This window comes from Lethenteron reissneri, chromosome 26 (genome assembly GCF_015708825.2).
Source record: "Lethenteron reissneri isolate LAM-NWPU_2019-01 chromosome 26, ASM1570882v1, whole genome shotgun sequence".
Taxonomy (NCBI): domain Eukaryota; kingdom Metazoa; phylum Chordata; class Hyperoartia; order Petromyzontiformes; family Petromyzontidae; genus Lethenteron; species Lethenteron reissneri.
In genome coordinates this window covers 11186044-11212847 of record NC_083804.1, presented here as the reverse complement: position 1 = coordinate 11212847, position 26804 = coordinate 11186044, and the positions used below count along the sequence as shown (strand labels likewise).

Below are 26804 nucleotides of genomic sequence, written 5' to 3'. Positions count from 1 at the left end.
GCAAAGGCTGCTTTTCCAAGGATGGACGAGGAAGGAGTGGATGCCATGGTGGCTGAGAAGCTGCTGCTACTCGCTGATGAGCTGGACGTCAACGTCCTGGTTCAAGACGACGCGGAGATGTCGTCCCTGCTGGTCGCGCGCCACATCCACGGGGGCTTGCGGTCCCTACGTCGAAAGGCGGCGAAGGGGGCGGCCGGCCATGCCATGGCGGCCGCCGCCCTCCCATCGGAGGAGGTCTGCGGGGTGGAGCGGCGAGGGGAATGGAGATCGGCGGCACCACTGGCTCGGAATGGACCGGGCCGCCAGGAGCAGCCCAGGACATCCGGGGCGCTCACACGCTGCTACAACTGTGGCCTGCAAGGCCACGTTGCGTCAGGATGCCGGGCTCCCCGTCAGCGCAGGGCGACACCTCGTCAGGACACCACGCCGTCGCCTCCCAAGCTCCAGCAGAGAAATACGGCGAGTCGCGGCACCTCACACGTTTGGCCCACACACACATCCGACACACACTCACGCGCTCAACTAAACAGGGCTCCAAATTCCCCGTCCATCGCGCGCGATTGTTCTGTAATGCGGCGAGCGCTCCAACCGGGTCAGTGGTGGGAGCTCGCCCATCGTGTCGTTGCTGCGTCGGCTGGATCATCGGTTGTGGTTGGTCATATTGATGGGGTAGAGGTGCGGATTTTAATTGACACAGGGGCATCGGCGACCATTATATCTGATTTGATTTATAACATCCTTCCCGTTCAAAGTCGTCCCTTGCTCCCTGTTGACGTGCTATGCTATGCCGCTAACGGGGGCTCGCTGGGCATTATTGGGCAAATCCGCGCCACTATCTGCATTGGAGACATTAAATTATCCGGGCCTGTTTTGGTTTCCTCCTCACTCGCGGTTCCGTGCCTGTTGGGGACGGATTTCTTGGCCAAAATGCCCATCCGTATCCTGATTGACCAGGGGTGCATTGAGCTCCCATCGGGCCGACGCGTTACATTTTTGTCTTCCCCCACCACGGAGTGTCGGGCGTTTGCCACCGTGCAGGCGCTCGTGACAAAAACTGTGCGCGTACCTCCGGGGGCTCAGATGCTCGTCCCTCTTAGGTTGCGTCGGCCGTTTAATGAAGGGGTTGCGGATCAGGGGGGTCTTGTTGGGACCATCTCGGGCCGGGGTCAATGGACCCGATTTGCTCGCGGCTCAGACCATGGTGAGAGGGGATGGGGACCCCTTCATTGCAGTCCTTAATGTGGGATCGCGAACGGCCGTGGTTCCTCAAGGGACCGTGCTTGCACACGCAACGCCGGTACCCTATGAGGAACCACTCGTGGGTCAGGTATCCACCGATCCTCCGTCGCGACCGCATTCGGACTGTGATGACGGATGGCTGGATGCGCTTTGCGCGGGTTCAGTGGACCTGTCCGACTCGCAGCGCGCGCAGCTGCGAGTTCTCCTGAGCGAATTTGCTGACGTTTTTAGTCAACACAAATTTGATATTGGTTGTACCAAATTGCTGCGACACCATATTGACACGGGTGACAGCGCGCCAATCCGCCAAAATCCCTTTCGGTTGAGTCCCGCCGAAAAGGATCATGTCAAATCGGCTGTTGATGACATGCTAGCCGCCGATATCATTTCCCCTTCCAACAGCCCGTGGGGCGCGCCGATCGTTTTGGTGAAAAAACACGACGGCTCACTGCGGTTTTGTGTCGACTTTTGGCGTCTGAACAAAATCTCTGTGGCAGATGCGTACCCGCTTCCTCGAATGGATGAGTCGCTCGATGCCTTGGCGGGGGCGCGATTCTTTTCCACCCTCGATTTGCTATCTGGATTCTGGCAGCTTCCTCTGGATGACGAATCAAAACCTAAGACTGCTTTTCGTACACCGCAAGGTCTCTTCCAATTTAACCGCTTGCCGATGGGTTTACATTCTGCGCCGGCAACTTTTCAGCGGTTAATGGAATTGGTCTTGGCAGGTTTGCAATGGGATTCGTGTTTGATTTACTTAGACGATGTCATCGTCTTTAGCAAATCCTTCGAGGAACACCTCCAGAGGTTGCGTGCTGTTTTTCTCAAAATGCGGGCTGCCAATTTGAAATTTAAACCGCAGAAGTGCCATTTACTCCGCGAATCGGTGCGATATTTGGGTCACATTGTTGGGCGCTCGGGGATATCCACTGATCCCGCCAAAACGGAATGCGTCAGCTCCTGGCCGACTCCCACCTCGATGGGAGAGGTCAGGAGTTTCATTAGGTTCGCATCGTATTATCGACGATTTGTGGCTGACTTCGCTACGATTGCGAAACCATTGCATGCCTTGACGTCCAAGGGAGTCAGGTTTCATTGGGGGCCGGAGGAGGAGGCTGCTTTTCGCGCCCTCCGGAATGCTTTGGTGAGGGCTCCGCCGTTGAATTACCCCGATTTTTCACAACCCTTCTTGCTCGATACAGATGCAAGTAACACGGGCATCGGGGGCGTGCTGTCCCAGCTCATTGGGGGCGTAGAGCATGTGGTGGCTTACGGTAGTCGGGTACTGTCTCCAGCCGAACAACGGTACTGCGTTACCCGTCGGGAATTATTGGCGATTGTTTATTTTATTCAGCAGTACCGCCCGTATCTGTACGGTCGGCGGTTCACCGTCCGTACAGATCATGCGGCACTACAGTACGCCCTGCGGGTTCAACAACCATCGGGCCAGTTGTCTCGATGGTTGGAGATTCTCCAAGACTATGACTTTGTCACCACATATCGTAAGGGTGTCCGCCACACGAACGCTGACGCCCTGTCACGATTGCCACCCACTTCGGAGTGCGCGTGCCTCTTGGGTTCGGGGCGTTGTAGGCCCCCGAACGTCACCACCGATTCGGTCCTCGTGGCCGCTGCCGATGCGCCTTCAGCTTCGGGTCCTATCGAGCAAGAAGGGAGGGATTCGTTGCTGGGGTTGTCGGTCGCGGAATGGGGACGCCTCCAAATGGAGGACACCTCCCTCCTCGCTCTGCGCCGTCGCGTCGGGGGGGCTGGTCAGGGGGTGGCGAACGTTGACTCGTGGGGGTTGTTCCAGGGTCTTTTAATGCACTGGGATGGAAAAACCCGCCGCCAGCGGCTCGTGGTGCCTGCAGCATTAAGGGGTAAGGTGGTATGGGCTGTTCATGAGCGGCTTCTGCACTTGGGGGTTCACAAGACCTTTGCCACGCTCCAGCTCGATTTCTTCTGGCCGGGCATGGCAAAGGACGTGGGGGATCTCCTGGGGTCGTGCACGCAATGCGCGCAGAGGAAGCCACCTGCTAGGGGGTCCAACCCTCCGCTGCAGTCCATAAAGGTTTCCCGGGTTAACGAGTTCGTCGCTCTGGACATACTCGGCCCATTTCCCGCTACGCCCAGGGGCAATAGGTATTTATTAACGGGGGTCGAGTACTTCACGAGATGGCCTATGGCCTGGCCCCTGGCCAACCAGTCGGCAGCAGCCATCGCGGAGGCCTTTGTCCAGGGCTATGTCCTCGACAAGGGTGCTCCGGAACGGCTGCTTACTGACCAGGGTAGGAATTTTTCTGGTAAACTCCTACGCGAGGTGTGCGACCTCTTGGGTACGGAGAAGGTTCGGACCTCTCCGTATCACCCACAAACTGACGGGATGGTGGAACGGCTGCATCGGACAATCACGTCTATGCTGTCCCAGCAGGTGTCAGTATCCCAGACGGATTGGGACCTTCGTATAGCCGGTGTGTTGCAGGCCTACAGAATGGCTCCCCATGCGGCCACCGGATTTTCCCCTTTCTTTTTAATGTATGGGCGCGAGGCTAACCCCCCTGTGACGACCCAGCTGAAGCTCTCGGCGCCCCAGGCGAAGTCTAACTTGTCCGAACACGTTAAATTTAACATCAGCAAATTGTCTGAGGCGCGGGAAGCGGCCGTGCAAAATTCTGAACTCCGCCAGAAGGCGAACGAGAGGCTTCGGTTGGGGCGGGTACAGGTGGTCAAATGGAAACCAGGGGACAAGGCGTGGTTGCACTGTCCCCAGGTGCCGCTGGCAACCTCGTCAAAATTGGTACGGCCGTGGCGGGGGCCAGTGGAGGTCGTACAGGTCTTGCGGCTGCAATGTGTTCGCGTCAAATGGGGGAGGCGCCGGTGGTATGTGCACCCCTCAAGGTTGAAACCATTCATCGCGCCGCCCCGGGGTTCACACGCACACACGCATGGCCAAACGTGTGAGGGTTCCGCCGACTCCCCGACGTCGCTGCACTTGCCTAACCTGACATCGACTGTTCCGTCCCCAGGTGCAACAGGAGTGACGGGTCCACACCCACCAACCCCTCCCGGAGGGGTCGGGGGTCACTCGGCAGCGACGCCTGACTCTCTTGCACCCGGACCGTCAACAACCGTCACTGAGCGTGCCGGGACGGGCCCTTGTGACGGGCCCGCCGCGAGAACGCGCGCCAAAACGCGCAGACTTTTGTGAGGTCGGCCGTTGGGGGGCCTTGCGGACAATGGGAGGGGTGGCGTCCGGAGTGTGTGTATATATGTTGGTTTTGGGGTGTTTATTCGGGGGGGGTGCGTCGTTTTTTTCTCTCTCTCTCTCTTCCTGTTGTTGTTCTTGTTAAGGTTCTTGTTAAAAATTACGCGAGGCACACACACGGGGTTTTCGTGAGGGATGCACCTTTATTCTGATTTTTTTTGCAGCCAGGGACGGCTGCGAACTGTACAGGGGGGGGGGTGATGTAGAGGTGTAATTGCGCATGGCTACGAATGTTGAGGTGTGATTATGCATGGCCACGGGGTTACGGCCGTACACAAGGGTGGCGCTCGCACCGACGTCCGCAGGTGCATCCCCCACGGACCCCCCCTCGGGGGCCAGTCCTATAAAAGGTGATGAGCTCGAGGGCTCGAGGTCGGGACTCAGCTTTAACCAGAGAAGACGGAAGACCTGCTAGAATAGGCCCCAGAGCTCCCCTGGCTCGCTGTCCTTATAAGGGCCGACCAGGGCAAGCCGGTGGCGTGGCCCCGAGAGCCCAGACTAAGCTGGTCTGGTGACTCAGGGTGCCGGGATCGCAGCTTAACCAGGCTGGGACAGATAGCCTCCCTAGCCCCGTAGTGGAGGGCTTAGCTGTCGTGAATCCCTGTAGCCAAGTGACCTGTAATTACTGTGTTGTTGTAATAAACAAGTGTGCCTCCGATCCTGTCGTCAAGCCTCCCATATACTTACTACACATACTAAGGTGGAGGTTACTAGCACCGTCACAGATGCCATGGGGGGAGAGAAAAAAAAACAGGCAGACTGCCACGTGCAGTGCCGATCTGGATGTGGATGCTGTAGTCGGAGTTCCAGCTCGCCTACTCGCCTCGCCCGTGGAGTTTGGTCTAGCAGGGAGCCGTCGCTACGCCTAAACCCGCGACCTCGACGAAGAAGCCGTTGCCGGTCCCTCGGGGGTCGGAGTCCGCTGCCACCGAGCGCAGAGCATCGGGAGGGACGAACACGGATGAGCGCCGATGAGGGGACACCGATCTATGCAGCCAGATCAGCCGAACTTGCCCTAGCGATCAATGGATGGTGAGAAGGTGTCGCTGCCAAATCGCCCGGCACATCCAGAAACTGTTAGTGCGCCCTCCGTTATATATACCACCGCGAGCGCGCGTGCGGCTACGCTATGGGTAGCTACGTTTCACGCGAGTTTGCTTTTTTGCGTGATTATTAGCGTGAAAAGCTAATTAAAGTAACTATTCTGACGACGTCGTTTTCAACGCTCGGAATTTACAACTTCCAGCGAAATGTTGCGTTTGTGAGATTCTTAAATGGCACGATTGCGTTCGTGACGTCACCGCGCATAATGAAGAGGCAGCGGCGACGTCACGAGCGGCACCATTGGCTCGTGGCGAGCTCACAGCGTGACGTCACCGCGTTGGTGAGTACCCGCACGCACGTAACCCCCCCCCACCTCCGTGCGTTTGCGTCATGACGTCCTCCGCACGCTGCGGCGGCGATGACGTCATTGTCGGGGCGCCTATTTCAATGTCCGCGGGCCGGGTCGCGGATTTTTGTTGCTCTGCTTTCTTACCGCCGCCACAACCACCACAACTCCTGCCGCGTCTGCCCCGGCGCGAGCGATTCTCTTGCCACTGAACGTGTCGTGGAGAACGCCGGCGGCCGACCATGAACAGCCTTTGGATCGGGAACGTAAGTGCGCGGCCTCGCCGCTTGGGGATATGTGTTGCACTGTACACACAAGTACCACGCGTACAGTGCACGGCGTGGTCCCCTCTTAGCGGTGTGGCGGGTGAGGATTTTTTTTGTGTCAGCGAGCGGCGTTGTGCGATGTTGAGGAGAGCTGGGGTCCCTGTGGTCTCTCCGTGTGAGTCTTGGCCAGGATCTGCGAGTGCCGGGTGTTTATTTATGTGTGTCATGGTCCGGCTCTGTGAGCCTCGGACAGTTAACACTGAAACGCGTGGACGTCGCCTTCTGGCGGTGTGGAGCCGCGATCATTAATAATGAACCTTTCACGATTATAGAGGGCCCCGAGCGTGGCTCGTATGTGCCTCGGACATTGTCTCTTAAGGCACATCGACAAGAATTTGTAATCGAAAGTATAAATTGTTGAAATGAAAACATGGATGTTTTTGTTTGCTATCCCTGCTGGAGCTAGCCTCCTGCCATGTGGCTTCAAGGTCGCGTTGCCAAGTAGCGATCCTGCATCGTGTGAGGCCTGTTTGCTCGTTTATGCAGACTAGGTGGCATTTGTTAACCGGTGCAGCTGGATTGTGTGTAGCCCACCTTTGTGTAATTGTGTGCCTCAACAGCCGCCTGTGATCATCTGGCGTGCTTCCTACGTAGTTCCGTTGGCTGACTCAAGTTGGCGAACTTGTCTGAGAGGACGTCCTCTATGGAGATGGAGCTATGCAATCCTGTGGCGTGCGAGTGCTTGATGTGTCGCACAGCTACAGCTAGCATCACGGGGTCCACTCGGCTAAAATAAAGAACTGCAGCTGGGCATTGGAATAATTGAGATGTTGATGTAAGGTGGTTTTGAGATGCTGGGGAATTCGTGTCCAATAAATGCGAATTGGAGAACCGTGGAAGATGATTTCAACCAGCAGTGGATTGATCATGATTCATTTATTATCGTACTTACTCTTGGAAGTTATATTCCGCTCGCTGAAATTTGTACCTCCACTGCTGTTGATTCGCTTATCTTTGAGAAATTCTACATTCATGTCAAAGCTCAGTCCAACCTTAATACAGCACTGCAATCACTATGGACGGACTTCCCACTGGGTGATGGAAATTCCATCATACTTTTTACGGGTCTGATTTGTATCGAGAAATCCCCAAGTGGTGCAGTGTAACCAGGTCCTGCTCTCTTTACTGATCCTGAAGAGATGATGGACTGCCTTCCATGACTGGAATGTAAAATTGGGAACTTGTAATCAAGAGTACATTGCACTTCTAACCAAAATACAATTTGCCATCTTAAGCTGTGTTGCTCCCGAATACATTGATCTTGTGGCATATCCTGGTCATGTGGCCCTGTTAGCTCGTCTGCATCTGATTGAGAGTATCAACCTAAGCTTGGTCCCTGCAGCGTGCGCGAGGTGAGAGGCAGATGAAATCCACAACTCTGTAATTGTTTCCTCCCTTGCAACAGTTGGCGCCGTACATGGATGAGTATTTTCTCATGCGTGCCTTTGCCGAAGCGGCACATCCTCTTGCTGGCGTGAAAATCATCAAAGACAAAGTGTCCAAGTAAGTTGTCGAAAAGCATGCTGCGGAAACCGCTATCGAGATCAGTTTTCGGAAGCTTATTCAGAAATGTGTAGCTTGCTAAAAGTATATACTTGCAATAAAAACAATAGTTTCATGCATAATGAGACTGAAACTCTTTTGTGTGTAAATATATATTTTTCCCACGAGTGTGCATTGCAATGTTTGCATCAACTCATTGCTTCAAAGGTAAGTGGTGTGCTAACTTTGGCCCCTGTCACTGGTGAACTCTTACACCTATTTTGCACCACGGTTGTACTGTACGGAGCCAGTCGGATTTGACTCAGGAGTCACCACTGACGTCAAACCCATTGAACAAGTCGAGACTCATGTAAATTATGCAATACGCTGCGTTTCTGTTGTACTGATGTCACATGCAGTGAAAGCTCAATTGGTCCCGCCCCTGGCCCTGCTGGACCCCGAGCTAGACTCGGATGTCTTGAGGCCAGCATATCACAGTTTGGTTCGTGTTTGACAGCGCTAATACCCTGTAGGGGAAAAAAACTCACTGGTGCCATGAGGCCCCCCATACTGGCTCGGCTTGAATATACCAGTGGAAAAGGTGGATTATATATAAACTATTGGAAGGACCCAAACTATGGTTCTGCAACCCCAGCACCCCCGCCTGCCAACCCCCAGGTGTCCCCCTCTCGCACACATTTCCATAGCCCCCCCCCCCAATCACACACCCCTTCCCATGTTCCCACTCCCATGGCAGGCCAGCGCTTGGTCTGCAGCCAATGCAAAAAATTCCAAGAGCTGGTCGGTTGTCCAATTAATTATTGTACATAAATAATGTCCACGTAGTTTGTTGCTATTTGTTATCCTATTTTGTCTGGATGGTTAAAGTGCAGTGGCTTTGCTCTACAATCAGGTTGTGAGTTAAAATCTAGCTTAAAAGTCCACACAGCCGATTTGGCTATAAGATTGTAAAAAGAAAATGAGCATCGCTTATTGGGAGACCAAAAGTGGTTATGCTTTGGTTAGATTTTTCCCTGTCATTGAAATGTGAAATTGTTCACTAAACAATTTTTCATGGCACTATTTTGAAGCTTTTTTTCAATTTTTACTATAATGCAACACGCTGGTGGGATGATAAAAGTGTTGGGGTTACCCAGGACCAGTTCAGTTATCAGCCATGGTTAGCAATCAGTTTGAGGTTTTGTCAGGTTCCTAGTGCATTCATATCTGCGCCACCGCTACCCGCAAACCTGTTTTATCCATACTGTACATCATATTAAGAAACATTTTAATCCGAGCTTACGTTCCCTTCTTTCTCGTTCCAGAAATCCCCTGGGGTATGGATTTGTTGAGTTCCCAAGCAAAGAAAAGGCTATGGAATGTCTGCACAAGTTAAATGGCAAACCAGTGCCCAATTCCTATCCAGTAGGTTACACACAAATGTATTCACCTGCCATGTTTTCTAATTGTGCTACTACAGTAATTGTAACCATATGTTTAGCATGCATATATAATCGAATACTGAATAGCGGTTTTATGGCTAAGGACTCTACTGTATTGGAAACACATTGTCTTTTATAACTCTTAATTCAAGTTGTGTAATGGATTCTGCATCCATTGCAATGGTGTGACGCAATGTTGTCTATGTAGTCACACTGAAGTGTAATGTCATGGTTGTATACAAGTAAATAAGAATCGTGTACTTATCTTTTAGGATGTATAATAAGTTTGTTTGTAGATATGTTTGTCTGCTTTCCTTTTTAGACATTTCGGAATGTGATTTGAAAAATCAATAAAGTAAACGTCTACTGCGTTCAGCGGAGCGCGACATGAAGCAATGTATGATGGAATTAATGAGACAATTCTGCTTTATAATGACTTCGTATATTTTCTTACCAGGTGTTGATGTTCAAATTAAATTATTCTACTTATGGAAACAGTATGAATCATAGGTATGACGTCTGCAACTGTGTTTAATTTCACCACATAGACCATGTCATTAATATTCTGATTTTCTATCTGCTTTCCAGATAAATTGCCCTTTGTTGACATGTGCCTTTATGCTCGTTATCCACAGTGCACATGAAGACTGATGTGTTAACTCCAGGTTCCAAGTTAAATGAAAACTTGTAATGCTTATTAACACAACGTCGTATACATTTTAAAAAGACAATTCCATGCACATGAAGGACCATGCTATCCATTGTTTTGTGACTAAAAAAAAGTTCCTTTGTCATCGCAGCCATGGTTACACGCTCTTCCTGGGAGACCTCAGCCCGGAGGTGGACGACGGAATGCTCTTTGATTATTTTTCACCACGCTACCCGTCGTTTAGTGCAGCCAAGGTCTCGACAGATGCCTCTGGTCAATCCAGGCAAGTGTGGATTTCGAGTTTACACACGTGAGCGGGGCACTGCGTGGTCTGTGAGCTGGCAACGGAAGGGTGCCAATAGTTAAGTGGCATTTCTAATGTAAACGGATACAGGAATCCCTCGATTTCCAAACGTTTGGTTTAAGAAAGTTTGCGTTCACGCAATTGACAAATTATGGACACACATGAACGAAATCGAATTTTGCCTAATAACGAAATTTCACACGGCAAGGTGCCATGAGTTCAAACTCGTGACTCCGTGTCATCGATCCGTGACAATCTCACGGCATCCGTGGAATATACGCATTAACGTCCCAAAGGTTACTAACAAAGGGGGGGGGGGGGGGGTTGGCGGCATTGGGTCCATTTAGCTCGTTACGGCAGGAAACCACACAAGCTGGAGGGCAGACTGAAGCCGCTGCCAATGATTGCCCAAGCTGCATGGTCTTCCTTCACTACCAAATTAGAGCTAATTAAATGTTGAAAATTAATTGACGAGTACGTCTTGGCTCTGCTTCAACTTCATCCATTACTAGACTAAATAAGGTCATTTATAGCATGTCGAGAAAAATACACGTTCACCTTTTTTACAAAAACTAACAATTTGAGGACGAATCTGGAAGTATTTTAATACTTGCAGCCATTATTTCCTATGTTGATTAACAAGCATCAAATGATGCCCTTGCAGGCTTGTGTAATAATTCCTAGATTATCAACTGCATCTCTATATAATTATAAATGTGAAAGAACTGTTTATTATATTGTAGATATGGTGGCACATGGTTTTCCCAACGCAGGCTAAAGGAGAAACAAAGTGTTTATTTAATCTTGCATTGGGATGAGTGCAACAATACGGGGATAAGGTCTTTTCTTTACAGCAAAGGCACAATTTTGATCATTGGCTCGGTCTTCCCATCATGCCTTGTGTCACATGACATCACCATGCTGCATGTTTCCAGCATGTGTCGACTTTTGCTTCAAATTAGTTTCTCATCATTTACAGAAAGTGTTTAGAATTGGCTTCTTGCATTTGGATGTTTATTTAATTTCTCCCTCACAAAAGGAGTTATACTAGTTTCAAGCTTATCTTTCCAAAGTGGGTAGCCAAGTGGGTAAATTACTTATTCTTCAGCTTGTTAAATAGTAGTCATGATAAAGATTCTGATTCTTAAAACATTTCCAATCTTGCCTGTGCATTCTTGTTACTACACATACCTTTCCAGGTCAAATGAAGGCTAGGTAATGATTAAACAGTGTTTGTTAAACACTTGTTTTTCTGAACGAAAGGCATTGGTAATTATACTAAAATATATAACCCTAAAGAATGCATCAGTATCTTTATTCACCCCCGTTTTTCAGTAACCCAAAGGAATTCCCCTTTAACGTGTTTTACAGCCCAGTGATGAATGATGATTAAAATACAATCTGCATATTAATGCCGTGAGTTGTTAAGTAACTTGTGCTTGTGCGGTCTTCCTTTGCCCACTAAAAGGGGCTTTGGCTTCCTCAAGTTTGGGGACGAGGCGGACATGACGAAAGCCTTGCAAGAGCAACAGGGAACATGGGGACTGGGACAAAATCCGATTCGCATCAGCCTCTCCATTCCACGCAGGTAACCACTCGAGTTGGGGAGATGCTGATATCTCTTGTATCATATCAGGTGCATGATAAGTGTATAATCGCTTTTGCGAAATATCTTGATTATTATTCTTAGGTTTTTTCGGTAAAGTCACGTAGGTAAAACATCAAAATTAATAAAAATAAAATAAAAATCACGACGTCGTGATTTTTATTTTATTTTATTTTTATTAATTTTGATGTTTTACCTACGTGACTTTACCGAAAAAACCTAAGAATATGAATCCTTGCAGTCACGAAAGCTTCAAATCTAGAATCTTGATTATTGTTACTCCTTTGGTTTTTTATGTTGTATTTACTGATTTCATTATTCCTGATTCCAAATGCAATTAAAATGATAACTAAAATAGCTCTTCTTTATTTGTGCTTTGCTCATGTTATTCAAAGCACATGGCAGGAATACACCAATATGACTTTTGCAACCCATTTTAATGTAGTTATTCATTGCTTAACAGACTGCACATGTGCGTTACAAGTATTATACATTGTAAATTTGTAAGGAAAATAATATTTGTGGCAGCCTTAAGTTGAGTAATCTTCAGTTGAAGAAAGTTTCAGTAATCGTTTGCATTTTGGCAGTGGAGCAAAGCGCAACATCGGTACAATAAAAATGTGAATACAATTACTCGCTTAAGATAAATTGATAGTGTGATAATTATCATTTTGTGACATTTGATAATGTGTCATGAAAATAGATGTGGCAACACTAACAACAGCACGACTCATTGTTCACCTCGGGCTTTGCTGCAACCTATGAGTCATGCTATAAAATTAACGAATGTTTGTTACTGTACATACAACGTACGCAGATATGGGAATAGATAATGTGCGTCAATTTGTTAAAATAGTAATACCAATTGCAGTGTACGAAGTGGTTTCTATGTAAAAAGCAGCAGAGGGCAGTGCAGCGAAGTCCATTGTACAATACAACGATCCCTCGATGTCCGCGGGGGTTACATTCTTTAAAACTGCCGTGGTTGGCAAAACCACTTTTGGCCATTCTAAAACCATATGGGGAATAGGGGGTTAGGGCAACCACGGCCGTGGTCACACCTGTCAAAGCCTAACTAAGTTGCCTGGTCCATCGCGAATCATAAATATGTAAAAAAACGTTCAAGTACCATAATAAAAAAACAATGAAATAATGTTATTTACCTATAATACTGAGGGTTGAAGTCCATGGTGACGACTTTTACGAGGATGAGTAAATTGGTCGCGAAAGCCTACGTGTTAAACTAAATAGGAGATGTTCTAGACCCCATTAAGCGTCCCACCACCGTCTCGCTCGCCATGATAAAGCTGATCAAGCACTTCCAATTTCTTCTCCAAGGACCTCACTTTTATTGGCCTTTTTGCACTCGTTTCACCTTTTAACACTGGTTACACGCTTAGGGACAATGATTAGGGCAACATTTCTGCAAATAAACAATAATTAAAAGTCTAGAAACGCGGACTAATGCATTTTAGCCATATTCTCGTAACGCTTCTAAAATCTAACTAACTTAGGAAGATCCGCACTTATGAGCCAGCTTCCATGAGATATATTTATTTAACATAGGCTTGTGAACGCAAACTCGCACTTGGGTACTGAATCACGGAAACTATTTTGTTCAGTGGAGCATTCTTCTGCGAGATGTATCCCACTGGGACTGAGTGTGTGTGCGCACACGCACTTGTGTAGTGAAAGTGAATTTGCGTGTGTGTGACGCTGTGCATGCTCCCGTGAGTGTGTGTGACACTGTGCGTGCTCCCGTGAGTGTGTGCGACGCTGTGCGTGCTCCCGTGAGTGTGTGTGACGCTGTGCGTGCTCCCGTTAGTGTGTGTGACGCTGTGCGTGCTCCCGTGAGTGTGTGCGACGCTGTGCGTGCTCCCGTGAGTGTGTGCGACGCTGTGCGTGCTCCCGTGAGTGTGTGCGACGCTGTGCGTGCTCCCGTGAGTGTGTGCGACGCTGTGCGTGCTCCCGTGAGTGTGTGCGACGCTGTGCGTGCTCCCGTGAGTGTGTGGGGAGCGGTAGTCTAATGCTGAGCATGCTGCGCTACCAACCTGGCAACCCGAGTTCGGTTTTCGCTCACGACCAACACCAGTAACGATTATCAGACGTGTCCTGGGCCTCCCTTAGGTCAACTCAGCCTTAAAGGAGTACCTGGTGCAGTGTGTTAACATTCCCACTGGGGAGACAAAGGTGGCCAGCCGTGGTGCTGGCTACCCACCCCCCTTCGTGTGCTTTTTCGGCCTTCGTAGGCACTGCTTGCTAACAGCACTTGCCCCAACAGTCTGTTCCCGGACATCTGTGAAGCAGATATTTATAGGTCATCGGGTTCCTCCAGTATAAATAAAGATTCTTATTCATAAGGCTATACAGGGGATCGTTGTCATTGTTGTGTGTGTCTGTGTGCGTGCGTGTGCGTGTGCTTGCCCCCGTGTGTGTATGTGCGCAATTGTGGGGACTCATTAATGCCCCTTCCAACAAGCAAGCCAGTATCAGGACTCAAGGTAATTTAATTAAGAAGTATTTGTTTCTTTAATTTGTTTGATTTACTATACAGTATTTATTACAGTATTACATGCAACTGTACAATAATTCTTATGAGTTTAACAATGCTTCCCTTTGAACCGTAAAACACATTTTATTACAAAGACTGTGCATTTAAATACAGTACATTACTGTGTTCTGACTTAGGAACTGTTTGACATGCAAACAGGTCTCGGGAATGGAACCCTTTAGTAAGTCGAGGACTGACCGTAGTTATTTAATAATTAGCAATTTCAAATGGATGTTTTGTTTTACTCTTCAATATTGTATTTGAGATTAATGCAACGTGAATATATATGCACTACAAAATAATGCAATTCTTAAAATTGAAGACATTTGGCAAATGCTAAAGGGCATTCTGGCCAAACTATTGTTGCAGAATTTGAATGTTTTGTTATTAAATTGACCAATGTTTTGTATTTCTTGTCCATCATGAAAAGCATGGGGAAATCCCCAAGGTCTTATGCAGGTTTGGAAAGCAACAGCCAATTTCAAGTGCCCTTTGAGACAACAGATGGCCACCCTTCATCCGGAAACAATAAAATAAGCAGCAAGGGGGACCGTCCGACCAATATCAGCCAGCTGAACTACACATACACTCAATCTACATTACAGGTGCGTACCTTTTTTGATTGAGCATTGTACCAAGCTGTGGGCTGTGTGAAGGATTACTTCAGTGGCGTAAATAACAGGGGTTGCCAAACTACGGCTCCCAGGAAATTTGACTGTGGCTCGATGGAGATGCAGCTGCTATTTTCATGTTTCAACACACTGTGTTTTGAAACGGGGTAAATATTCTGAAGTGGGAGCAGCCCAGGGCACTTGCCCATTGCAGTTCATACCCAGACCACAAGTTCCCAGGGTGCTGCTTCTAGATGTCTAAATTCAAAATTGCACAGCCAACCCGTGCCAGCGTGCACATGACCACGCTAGGTGCCTTGTGGCCCTCGGTCATATGAAGATTTTGGTATGCGGCTCATAGAGTTTTGACCTCTGGTATATCACGTGGAAATTTGTTATTCTTTTAAATTAGCCATTGTGAACTGCTTTTGTACACAAACATTTTGAGTATAAACACATCTAGATAACTGTTTGTACAAATCTATCATTACCACTGTTGCACAAATATTGACACGGACAGACCTATTCATGTTACTAACTGGTACATTTTTTTCCCCATTGTCAGGAGTATGATGCAGATGATTGTACACTTGAAGGTAAGTTTTAGTCATTTTATGTTTAAAGCTTGATATTGAGACGAGGGAGTGGGCTGTGTTGTAATGATTAGCAAACTACATTGCAATCCAGAGGTCGCTGGTTCAATTACATCTTTATAATTTCAACCGCTATGCCTGGAAGACAAAGGAAAATCTCTGGATTGCAAGTCCATTGTACATGTGCATTACAGTATGTGTATTTGCTGTATCTACAGCAAACACGGAAATCTAATGTTCACGTTTGTGTGGCTTTTATCTTTCCATTCTCCAGACCACAACTCCATTCTCGATGTGGAAGCAGCGAACCGAGAACTAATGGAGCACAGTGAGGAGCTGTTCGACTCCCTCATGAGCTGTCACTGGCAGCCATTGGATTTTGCCCCCAGCAAGCGAACGGCAGCTGGTTTGGACACTTGACCGTGCATTGGCTGGGCTCAACACCAATCCAAATGCAACACAACACGGCACAGGAAAATCAGTCTATCCTTGTACCTAACCGTACGGCGTTGTGTGTTATAGGTTGCAGCGGGAGTGTTTTATTTTTTAGTAACGTGATGAACGAATGTTTTTGTGATTACCCCCTCCCCTTCTGACAATGCTCATTGTTATTGAGTCGTTTGTTCCAGTCTGGGTATTGACTGACGATCAAGCACAGGTTTTTTTTTTTTTGTGTGAAAATTGTGGGTAGAACGATTCACCGCCGAAGCATTTTGTTGAATTGTAACGATTTGAGGTCGCGATTCATAAAGTTTTTCTTTACGTTTTGGTGAATGGTGGTGCCTCCTTATGGCTACAGGAGCAATTTGAGCCCATTTTTTATCCAACGTCGGGCAGTAGCTATGATCTATCTACTGCTGAATGAAGGCCTACCCAAGTAATTGTCCTTCATTTTCGCTTCACGAAACCACAATCCATAAAGCTTGTGCACACAAAGTAATTTAACTGCTCTTTCCACTAGGTGGTTGCATAATCGGACATGTTGCCGTCTTTGGCTGCCACACAGTCAATAGTCATGACCACCTGCCACCATCCGTTATGGCAGCATGTCCTGCCTGAGCACATTTAATGGTCAATATGATGCCTCTAACTTCTATGTTTTCTGATCCTCATGTTCCTCTTGCTGTCTTAATGCAAGTCCAATCATGAACCTCTCCATGCATTTTTGCACTCTCTTCAGATGTTCCATTTTCTTTGTCCATGTTTCTGATTCATTTCACAACATGTGTACACTATCTAAAAACTGTCTTTGGGAAGATTGAGATGTTGCTTTTCATTATCATGATCTTGATCTATCCACATCCTAGTGCACACAGAATGACATCTTGAAAAATTGCGACTAAACATTCAGAACTCTGAAAGCTCATTATTACTCTTTTTTTAACCCAGGAAAGCCTCACCCAAATGTCAACACTCTTGAGGAGGGTCCTGCAAAATTTTCCGAATAGGGGGTGATTATTCAAAAAGGGGTAATCCCAGTGAAGCAGTTTTCCGTCATTGTGTTTGAGCAATACCAAAGTGATTATTTTTTTTACTGAAAAGTTTTCATGGGTTTTGGGTTGCAGCTGTGATTTACAAGTCGGTTGTAAGTGATGCAGAAGGATGACAACTATAAAGGTTCAATTTAAATAGTAAAATGTTTAATTTTTTACGTAGACTTTTGTGTATTTTTTTCTGAAATGTATTTTCAGGATAAAAATTCCTTGCAGAAGATTTTGGGTTCGCAAATTGTGTTTGTAAATTTCACTGCCTTTTTACAAAAAAAGAAGCTTTTTTCTGTTGGTTTATTTTATAGGTGTTTATATAATCGCATACATTTTCAGTTTATTTTCATAGGGTGTTGTGTCGTAACTGGCCCCATTTTACTTGAAGGGAAATAAATTGTAAACATGACCTACTTTTCACAACACAAACCACCTCTTCGAGGCAGGTCGTGGTAGTGTTTTGAGATCCTTTAATTTTCATTCATGTCACGTGTAGTCAAACTGTTTCATTGAAATTGGTTTTACTTGAAGGGAAAAAGCGAGCATATTAAATTATTTGTCTTTGATAATCACCCTTGGGTGTGGGCAGGGGAAAGAGGACTGCACTCGTAATGACATTGTTCACCCAAATCATCGACAAGGCCTTGTTTATGAAGGAACACATTGCATTGTAAATACATATGCATTGATAAACGCATATATGCCAAGTCTGCTGATCCTACTGCAGATATATTTGCAGGCACTTTGACCTTTTACATTGCGAATCAAGCAATGGTGGATATGGGAACGTGTGGAGTGTTATCTGGAGATTTGCCTTGTAGTAAAAAGAGCCATAGAAAGCTTTAGCCTCGCCCACATTACGCCGCAAGAGAAGCCTTCACAGTCCATGGCCGTCGTGTCATTGTCGGTGCATATGCCACTTTGTCGGAGGTTCCTGAATCGACGTTGCTTGAAATCCATCCATACATAAATACGCGGCCCGTAAAGCTGCTTGTGTCAAAACAAAGTATCGTTCCATTCTCTTTGTCCCCTTGCAATGTGATCATGTATACGACGGGGAACTTAGCTTTGTTACAAAATAGGAGTGCATTGTTACTCTTTCACGATGCACTGTTGAATGTGTGCGCGTTGCGGTGAGGACACGGAATTACTGCTGGCCTGGTCGACTGTGCACAAGTCGGTGACGAATAAAAAGATTGTAATTTTGAAGCGAGTACCGAGCCAAGAAGCTTGTAGAGAAAAGTAAAAAAAAATGTGAAATGTATTCATTGCCATCGCTGTACTGTTTTGGCTTTTAACAACTTTTACGTTAACCTTTCATCCATTGTTTATGGAGTTAACTAGCATTGCGCCATAAAAATGTATACTTCTCGAGCAAAAACAAATGATTTACACCAACCCCTCATTCCTGTTTGTGGTACGAAACGATCTTTTAAAAGATTCTAGCTATAATTTTCCAGAAATTTCGCAGTTATTCACACCAAAACTATTTTGATTGTCACTTAAGTACCATCCCTTAATTGATCCTGCACAACAATGAAAGGACGCGCAGAGATTCCTTTCCTGAGCAAAGGAATGTAAAATAACTGGTACGTCAGTATTCCTATTCATGTTTTCGCAATGTTTTGGCATGCATGCGTGAGTTTGAAAACCACACCGAATTTAAAACGGCAGGGTACAATTGTACATTTTATTTGCTATCGATACGAATATGCTTCGCAGCTGACACTTTTTATTCTCGAATTAAATTATTCCATGGTTGACGAATCATAAACATGTAGCACTTTGGGGGTAAGTTTGGAGAACACAATCATCACTTGTGTTGGACGGGGGAGGGGGGTAGTGGTGGGCAGGAGATATGAATCGGACGTTGAGAAATTCGCGAGTTCGAATCCACGTCTCGGATTACACTCCACGTAAAATCACCCAGCGGCCACAACAACCGTTGGCATACTTTAATGGCATTGAACATTTACAATGTATTTTTTCTCACGATACAATCCATTTAGCTCTTGCACATTCGATGGTGTCCTCGGGCGGGGAGACCTGCATTCACCAGTGGCTCGATCATGGCAGATTGTGACTCCGCTTGCATTCTGATTTCTGACAGCTGGTTAAGACAATGCATCCCCGTGTCCTTCAACCGACGTCTCGTTAATTATCGGCCAGCTAAAAGCAATTATCGCCATCGCCGCTTCACTGTTGGCTCGTTTGTCAATCCACTCCCCTTTCCGTGCGAGTCGTAGCAGACATTACATAACGTTCGTTCACCACGCTGCTCTGTGGGTTGGGAGAGCTGCAGAGATATCTTGGACGTGGGGGGGGGGCATAGCATGTACAATGCAGTGATGAATATCCTTGCACCATTCCCTGCGCAGCCGCCGAATGACCACTCGGAAGGTCGTTGGTATGTCGCCCAGCCAAGCGCTCTATCCAGGCTCAACCTGCAGAGCCTCGGAGGTGTGACGAGATCGGGCGCATTCCGAGTGATTTGTCCACAGACTGGCTAATAATTAGGCGCCAGTAAACTTTCACATTGTATAAACGGTATGTGCGCCCAGTTAATGTATAACGAGCGTTCCTCGTCGTTGGGTTTACATACGCATTTTGTCTTGCTTCTGGAACCTCTATTCCAACCTTTCTTTGAAACGAGCACTTTTAATAGCTGTGCTGACACATTCACAAATGTCGCTGCCGTATGTGCATTGCACAATCACCACCGAGATAGCGTATCTTACAAATTGTGACTATAAAAATACCTTTCTTAAAGGGTGTTATTTACCCTTCCGAAAAAGTACATACGTCTCGCATTCAACTAATTGTCAGTTTCCATCATAATTGTCAGGTCCACTGCTCGCTTACCAATTAGATGATTTTCAAAGGCCACAATTCTAGTTAAAGTCGACTGATTTCCATATCGGTTATGGTAACAGAAATCGCAGTCTGGCACATTGCGGTGTGGATGAGCTATTATCCGTCCCTATAAATTAAGCAACTACAAAGTAGCCCTTTAGGCTATTGCTACACTGCACAAAATAAACCGCACTAACCAGTTCTCGTGGTTTCTCTACTGCCGGATAAGTTTCGCGACCCACCCAATCGTCCGATCGACTAAAATATATATGCGCGCGTGTGTGTGCGTAAAACGCAGAGCAGACTTCTGCTCCTAATTGCCGTATACAGCCAGTTGAGTGAGCTGATAAATCAGGCGTTTCCCACCGTGCATGTATAGTACTACTGTCGCGTATTTACGGCACGATTGTTCGCTTGCGGATTACCACCAAGGCTATCCGTAATCTCCGCTCGTGGGAGCCCACAACTTTGGCAACCGCCTCTTCGCCAACCACATTCGACCGCGATTTCCTTGGTCTCCACGCGTGCCAGCACGCCCCGCACCCCGCCTGCCACTCGCCACGTGTTTGACGATGGCAGCCGGAGCGGGGCAAGGTGCTGGCAGCGGCCAGATGTGCACGCTCTCAGCGGAGCTCCCTCTGGGTGCCGACACCATCAAGAGCCCATCGGGGATCATCATCATCCCTGAGCTGGTGAGTCTGCTCGTGCTTGCGCCTCCGCGTGTGTGTCCGTGCGTAAACGGGTGCTCGCTAACACCACAGACATACGGGGGGGGGGGGGTCTTTGCGTGTACCAGCGGTAGGTAGCACGAGTGGCACAGCGGGAGTGTTGCAGTGGCCAAGGAAACGCGCTGCGAACGCGACCATCAGCGATGAATATTTGAACCGGTCCGTCTGGGCATACCCCGAGGTTGACTCAAACTCAACTGGGTGCGGAGCGTCAACATCGCCGCTTGGGAGAGACGGGCGGGTCGCGTGCGCGTTTACCGGCCAACCATTCACGTTTGTGCGTTGAACTTCTTTCGCGCCGTACGTAGCCAACCGCGCTGATCGGAGGTGCCATTCGGGTCTTGTGAGCGGTGCTCGCCAACGACTAATCCGCACTTGCCCCCAAACAACCTTTGCGGATAAATTTCGATTTAAAGCTTTCGTGACTGCAGGGATTCATCTTCGAGGTTCTTTCGGTAAAGTCACGTAGATTCAGATGCTGTCTTCCCGACAGACCTGTTCTTCACCTGAGGACGGCTGCTTGCGTTGTGGCCGAAACGTGAGAATTGTATTTTATTATTTCCCTTCTACGTGACTTTACCGAAAGAACCAAGAAGATGAAGCCTTTGCGGACTATAATTGGGGGGGACCCATGTCCTGTGTTTAGCGGTGGCATCATGGTCCGCGCGCTGCCATACGGTGCCCTTGCTGCGCTCGGGTCGAGTTCTCTGTCCGTGGCCATGGCTTGGAGCACAGCAGCACCTGGGAAACTGCTGCAGCATAGCACAGAGTGGAACGGCGGCCCGCCAAGCTTCAAGCCGCAGGACCAGCCTTGCGTTCGCTCTTGTCGAGGTGAATGCCCCGGGCTGGTGAGATCAAGGTGGCCAGGCGTGTGCTTTGCGCTGTGTGTTTTGCGTTTTGCGCACTCGCAATTCAGCGATTTTAGAAATCTTAAGGGCTTGCACAGCAAATCACTTTGACACGAGCTGGTAACTATATGGGATATTTAAACAGCAGATCGTACGCACGCATAATCGCAACCATCTCGTCCCCTTTTCGACGTAAACGTGGCAGGGTCCTCGTGGAAGACGGTCATGAGACTCAAGTGAGTCTTTCCCAGGCAATGTTGTGGCAACGCGTAATCCGAATTGAGTCCTCATATTCGGCGAGGCTTTCCAGGGTGTATGTACGTTCACAATACATTCCAGTGAATTCTGTCATTCAGTTTCATCTTCCCGCGTGTGCATTTGTGGAAAGGGCAGAATTCTACAGTGCAGTCATCATCCCTCGTTGCACGGCCAACTCAATGCCGTCCGTGTAATTTCGCTTAATGGACAACTTTTTCGGGAGCTTATCTGTCCCCGAAATCGAGGGACATCCGTGTATACTGCACCTCCACGTGTGGTGCATTCCACACATCGTCTCCATGCCACGTAGCCCGTCAGGACACTTTTTTGCACTTTGACCAGCACAACAAGCAAACAACCTAACACATTCGTCAATAAAACGTCTTTAAAGTGAACAAAACCGCACGTGTGTAACAGGTGTTGTTTCGGAGAATGACACTTTGACGGTTTTGAATGCGACGTGGATTAAGTTCAATCCGGAATTGGGGCTGTTCCAATTCTGTTTTATTTTGCCACGCCCCATCTCTGCTCATGGTGTCCGCACGATACCGTGGTGTGCCATTGTGTTCTTGGAATATGGGGGCCGTCCATAAATGACGTCACGCGATTTTGAACGATTTTTTACTCCCCCCCCCCCCTCGTCACACGGCGTCACAAAAAGTCAGACCCCACCCCCTCAAATATAACGTCACAAAGCTCTGCCCCCCCCCAAAAAAAATAAAACATGCTTCAAATCGCTTTACGCTATTATCATTGTAGTGCGTATTTAATGTGGCGCTGCACTCTGATATTGTAGGAGAAAACATGATAAAGCTGATCAAGCACTTCCAATTTCTTCTCCAAGGACCTCACTTTTATTGGCCTTTTTGCACTCGTTTCACCTTTTAACACTGGTTACACGCTTAGGGACAATGATTAGGGCAACATTTCTGCAAATAAACAATAATTAAAAGTCTAGAAACGCGGACTAATGCATTTTAGCCATATTCTCGTAACGCTTCTAAAATCTAACTAACTTAGGAAGATCCGCACTTATGAGCCAGCTTCCATGAGATATATTTATTTAACATAGGCTTGTGAACGCAAACTCGCACTTGGGTACTGAATCACGGAAACTATTTTGTTCAGTGGAGCATTCTTCTGCGAGATGTATCCCACTGGGACTGAGTGTGTGTGCGCACACGCACTTGTGTAGTGAAAGTGAATTTGCGTGTGTGTGACGCTGTGCATGCTCCCGTGAGTGTGTGTGACACTGTGCGTGCTCCCGTGAGTGTGTGCGACGCTGTGCGTGCTCCCGTGAGTGTGTGTGACGCTGTGCGTGCTCCCGTTAGTGTGTGTGACGCTGTGCGTGCTCCCGTGAGTGTGTGCGACGCTGTGCGTGCTCCCGTGAGTGTGTGCGACGCTGTGCGTGCTCCCGTGAGTGTGTGCGACGCTGTGCGTGCTCCCGTGAGTGTGTGCGACGCTGTGCGTGCTCCCGTGAGTGTGTGGGGAGCGGTAGTCTAATGCTGAGCATGCTGCGCTACCAACCTGGCAACCCGAGTTCGGTTTTCGCTCACGACCAACACCAGTAACGATTATCAGACGTGTCCTGGGCCTCCCTTAGGTCAACTCAGCCTTAAAGGAGTACCTGGTGCAGTGTGTTAACATTCCCACTGGGGAGACAAAGGTGGCCAGCCGTGGTGCTGGCTACCCACCCCCCTTCGTGTGCTTTTTCGGCCTTCGTAGGCACTGCTTGCTAACAGCACTTGCCCCAACAGTCTGTTCCCGGACATCTGTGAAGCAGATATTTATAGGTCATCGGGTTCCTCCAGTATAAATAAAGATTCTTATTCATAAGGCTATACAGGGGATCGTTGTCATTGTTGTGTGTGTCTGTGTGCGTGCGTGTGCGTGTGCTTGCCCCCGTGTGTGTATGTGCGCAATTGTGGGGACTCATTAATGCCCCTTCCAACAAGCAAGCCAGTATCAGGACTCAAGGTAATTTAATTAAGAAGTATTTGTTTCTTTAATTTGTTTGATTTACTATACAGTATTTATTACAGTATTACATGCAACTGTACAATAATTCTTATGAGTTTAACAATGCTTCCCTTTGAACCGTAAAACACATTTTATTACAAAGACTGTGCATTTAAATACAGTACATTACTGTGTTCTGACTTAGGAACTGTTTGACATGCAAACAGGTCTCGGGAATGGAACCCTTTAGTAAGTCGAGGACTGACCGTAGTTATTTAATAATTAGCAATTTCAAATGGATGTTTTGTTTTACTCTTCAATATTGTATTTGAGATTAATGCAACGTGAATATATATGCACTACAAAATAATGCAATTCTTAAAATTGAAGACATTTGGCAAATGCTAAAGGGCATTCTGGCCAAACTATTGTTGCAGAATTTGAATGTTTTGTTATTAAATTGACCAATGTTTTGTATTTCTTGTCCATCATGAAAAGCATGGGGAAATCCCCAAGGTCTTATGCAGGTTTGGAAAGCAACAGCCAATTTCAAGTGCCCTTTGAGACAACAGATGGCCACCCTTCATCCGGAAACAATAAAATAAGCAGCAAGGGGGACCGTCCGACCAATATCAGCCAGCTGAACTACACATACACTCAATCTACATTACAGGTGCGTACCTTTTTTGATTGAGCATTGTACCAAGCTGTGGGCTGTGTGAAGGATTACTTCAGTGGCGTAAATAACAGGGGTTGCCAAACTACGGCTCCCAGGAAATTTGACTGTGGCTCGATGGAGATGCAGCTGCTATTTTCATGTTTCAACACACTGTGTTTTGAAACGGGGTAAATATTCTGAAGTGGGAGCAGCCCAGGGCACTTGCCCATTGCAGTTCATACCCAGACCACAAGTTCCCAGGGTGCTGCTTCTAGATGTCTAAATTCAAAATTGCACAGCCAACCCGTGCCAGCGTGCACATGACCACGCTAGGTGCCTTGTGGCCCTCGGTCATATGAAGATTTTGGTATGCGGCTCATAGAGTTTTGACCTCTGGTATATCACGTGGAAATTTGTTATTCTTTTAAATTAGCCATTGTGAACTGCTTTTGTACACAAACATTTTGAGTATAAACACATCTAGATAACTGTTTGTACAAATCTATCATTACCACTGTTGCACAAATATTGACACGGACAGACCTATTCATGTTACTAACTGGTACATTTTTTTCCCCATTGTCAGGAGTATGATGCAGATGATTGTACACTTGAAGGTAAGTTTTAGTCATTTTATGTTTAAAGCTTGATATTGAGACGAGGGAGTGGGCTGTGTTGTAATGATTAGCAAACTACATTGCAATCCAGAGGTCGCTGGTTCAATTACATCTTTATAATTTCAACCGCTATGCCTGGAAGACAAAGGAAAATCTCTGGATTGCAAGTCCATTGTACATGTGCATTACAGTATGTGTATTTGCTGTATCTACAGCAAACACGGAAATCTAATGTTCACGTTTGTGTGGCTTTTATCTTTCCATTCTCCAGACCACAACTCCATTCTCGATGTGGAAGCAGCGAACCGAGAACTAATGGAGCACAGTGAGGAGCTGTTCGACTCCCTCATGAGCTGTCACTGGCAGCCATTGGATTTTGCCCCCAGCAAGCGAACGGCAGCTGGTTTGGACACTTGACCGTGCATTGGCTGGGCTCAACACCAATCCAAATGCAACACAACACGGCACAGGAAAATCAGTCTATCCTTGTACCTAACCGTACGGCGTTGTGTGTTATAGGTTGCAGCGGGAGTGTTTTATTTTTTAGTAACGTGATGAACGAATGTTTTTGTGATTACCCCCTCCCCTTCTGACAATGCTCATTGTTATTGAGTCGTTTGTTCCAGTCTGGGTATTGACTGACGATCAAGCACAGGTTTTTTTTTTTTTTGTGTGAAAATTGTGGGTAGAACGATTCACCGCCGAAGCATTTTGTTGAATTGTAACGATTTGAGGTCGCGATTCATAAAGTTTTTCTTTACGTTTTGGTGAATGGTGGTGCCTCCTTATGGCTACAGGAGCAATTTGAGCCCATTTTTTATCCAACGTCGGGCAGTAGCTATGATCTATCTACTGCTGAATGAAGGCCTACCCAAGTAATTGTCCTTCATTTTCGCTTCACGAAACCACAATCCATAAAGCTTGTGCACACAAAGTAATTTAACTGCTCTTTCCACTAGGTGGTTGCATAATCGGACATGTTGCCGTCTTTGGCTGCCACACAGTCAATAGTCATGACCACCTGCCACCATCCGTTATGGCAGCATGTCCTGCCTGAGCACATTTAATGGTCAATATGATGCCTCTAACTTCTATGTTTTCTGATCCTCATGTTCCTCTTGCTGTCTTAATGCAAGTCCAATCATGAACCTCTCCATGCATTTTTGCACTCTCTTCAGATGTTCCATTTTCTTTGTCCATGTTTCTGATTCATTTCACAACATGTGTACACTATCTAAAAACTGTCTTTGGGAAGATTGAGATGTTGCTTTTCATTATCATGATCTTGATCTATCCACATCCTAGTGCACACAGAATGACATCTTGAAAAATTGCGACTAAACATTCAGAACTCTGAAAGCTCATTATTACTCTTTTTTTAACCCAGGAAAGCCTCACCCAAATGTCAACACTCTTGAGGAGGGTCCTGCAAAATTTTCCGAATAGGGGGTGATTATTCAAAAAGGGGTAATCCCAGTGAAGCAGTTTTCCGTCATTGTGTTTGAGCAATACCAAAGTGATTATTTTTTTTACTGAAAAGTTTTCATGGGTTTTGGGTTGCAGCTGTGATTTACAAGTCGGTTGTAAGTGATGCAGAAGGATGACAACTATAAAGGTTCAATTTAAATAGTAAAATGTTTAATTTTTTACATAGACTTTTGTGTATTTTTTTCTGAAATGTATTTTCAGGATAAAAATTCCTTGCAGAAGATTTTGGGTTCGCAAATTGTGTTTGTAAATTTCACTGCCCTTTTACAAAAAAAGAAGCTTTTTTCTGTTGGTTTATTTTATAGGTGTTTATATAATCGCATACATTTTCAGTTTATTTTCATAGGGTGTTGTGTCGTAACTGGCCCCATTTTACTTGAAGGGAAATAAATTGTAAACATGACCTACTTTTCACAACACAAACCACCTCTTCGAGGCAGGTCGTGGTAGTGT

At 47.0% G+C, this 26804-nt stretch overlaps 2 protein-coding genes across 4 annotated transcripts; both read left to right on the top strand.

The window, feature by feature from the left end:
- The first annotated feature begins 5958 nt into the window (after positions 1-5958).
- LOC133347673 (tRNA selenocysteine 1-associated protein 1-like) lies at positions 5959-17095 on the top strand. 2 transcript variants are annotated; one of them, XM_061560145.1, is made up of 10 exons: positions 5959-6160; positions 7626-7723; positions 9028-9127; positions 9602-9654; positions 9945-10076; positions 11566-11685; positions 14187-14204; positions 14685-14859; positions 15431-15461; positions 15733-17095. In XM_061560145.1, the coding sequence occupies exons 1-10, from the start codon at positions 6137-6139 to the stop codon at positions 15876-15878; spliced, it is 897 nt and encodes a 298-aa protein (XP_061416129.1). In that variant the 5' UTR covers positions 5959-6136; the 3' UTR covers positions 15879-17095. The 2 variants fall into 2 exon arrangements, with proteins under 2 accessions (XP_061416129.1, XP_061416130.1); XM_061560146.1 differs by lacking the exon at positions 14187-14204.
- Positions 17096-22992: 5897 nt separating this feature from the next.
- On the top strand, positions 22993-26498 carry LOC133347674 (tRNA selenocysteine 1-associated protein 1-like). Of its 2 annotated transcripts, XM_061560149.1 has the most exons (4): positions 22993-23606; positions 24087-24261; positions 24833-24863; positions 25135-26498. In XM_061560149.1, exons 2-4 carry the CDS (start codon positions 24088-24090, stop codon positions 25278-25280), a joined length of 351 nt encoding a protein of 116 aa, XP_061416133.1. In that variant the 5' UTR covers positions 22993-23606; position 24087; the 3' UTR covers positions 25281-26498. The 2 variants fall into 2 exon arrangements, with proteins under 2 accessions (XP_061416133.1, XP_061416131.1); XM_061560147.1 differs by lacking the exon at positions 22993-23606 and having other exon boundaries at positions 23634-24261.
- Positions 26499-26804: the final 306 nt, after the last annotated feature.

Excerpts from the sequence above, each read along its gene's own strand:
- LOC133347673 (XM_061560145.1), top strand. The coding sequence starts at position 6,137 with ATGAACAGCCTTTGGATCGGGAAC. Across the intron at positions 6,161-7,625 it reads ACAGCCTTTGGATCGGGAAC|TTGGCGCCGTACATGGATGA; the intron begins GTAAGTGCGCGG and ends CCCTTGCAACAG. Across the intron at positions 10,077-11,565 it reads GATGCCTCTGGTCAATCCAG|GGGCTTTGGCTTCCTCAAGT; the intron begins GCAAGTGTGGAT and ends GCCCACTAAAAG.
- LOC133347674 (XM_061560147.1), top strand. The coding sequence starts at position 24,079 with ATGAAAAGCATGGGGAAATCCCCAAGGTCTTATGCAGGTTTGGAAAGC. Across the intron at positions 24,262-24,832 it reads ACACTCAATCTACATTACAG|GAGTATGATGCAGATGATTG; the intron begins GTGCGTACCTTT and ends CCCCATTGTCAG. Across the intron at positions 24,864-25,134 it reads AGATGATTGTACACTTGAAG|ACCACAACTCCATTCTCGAT; the intron begins GTAAGTTTTAGT and ends TCCATTCTCCAG.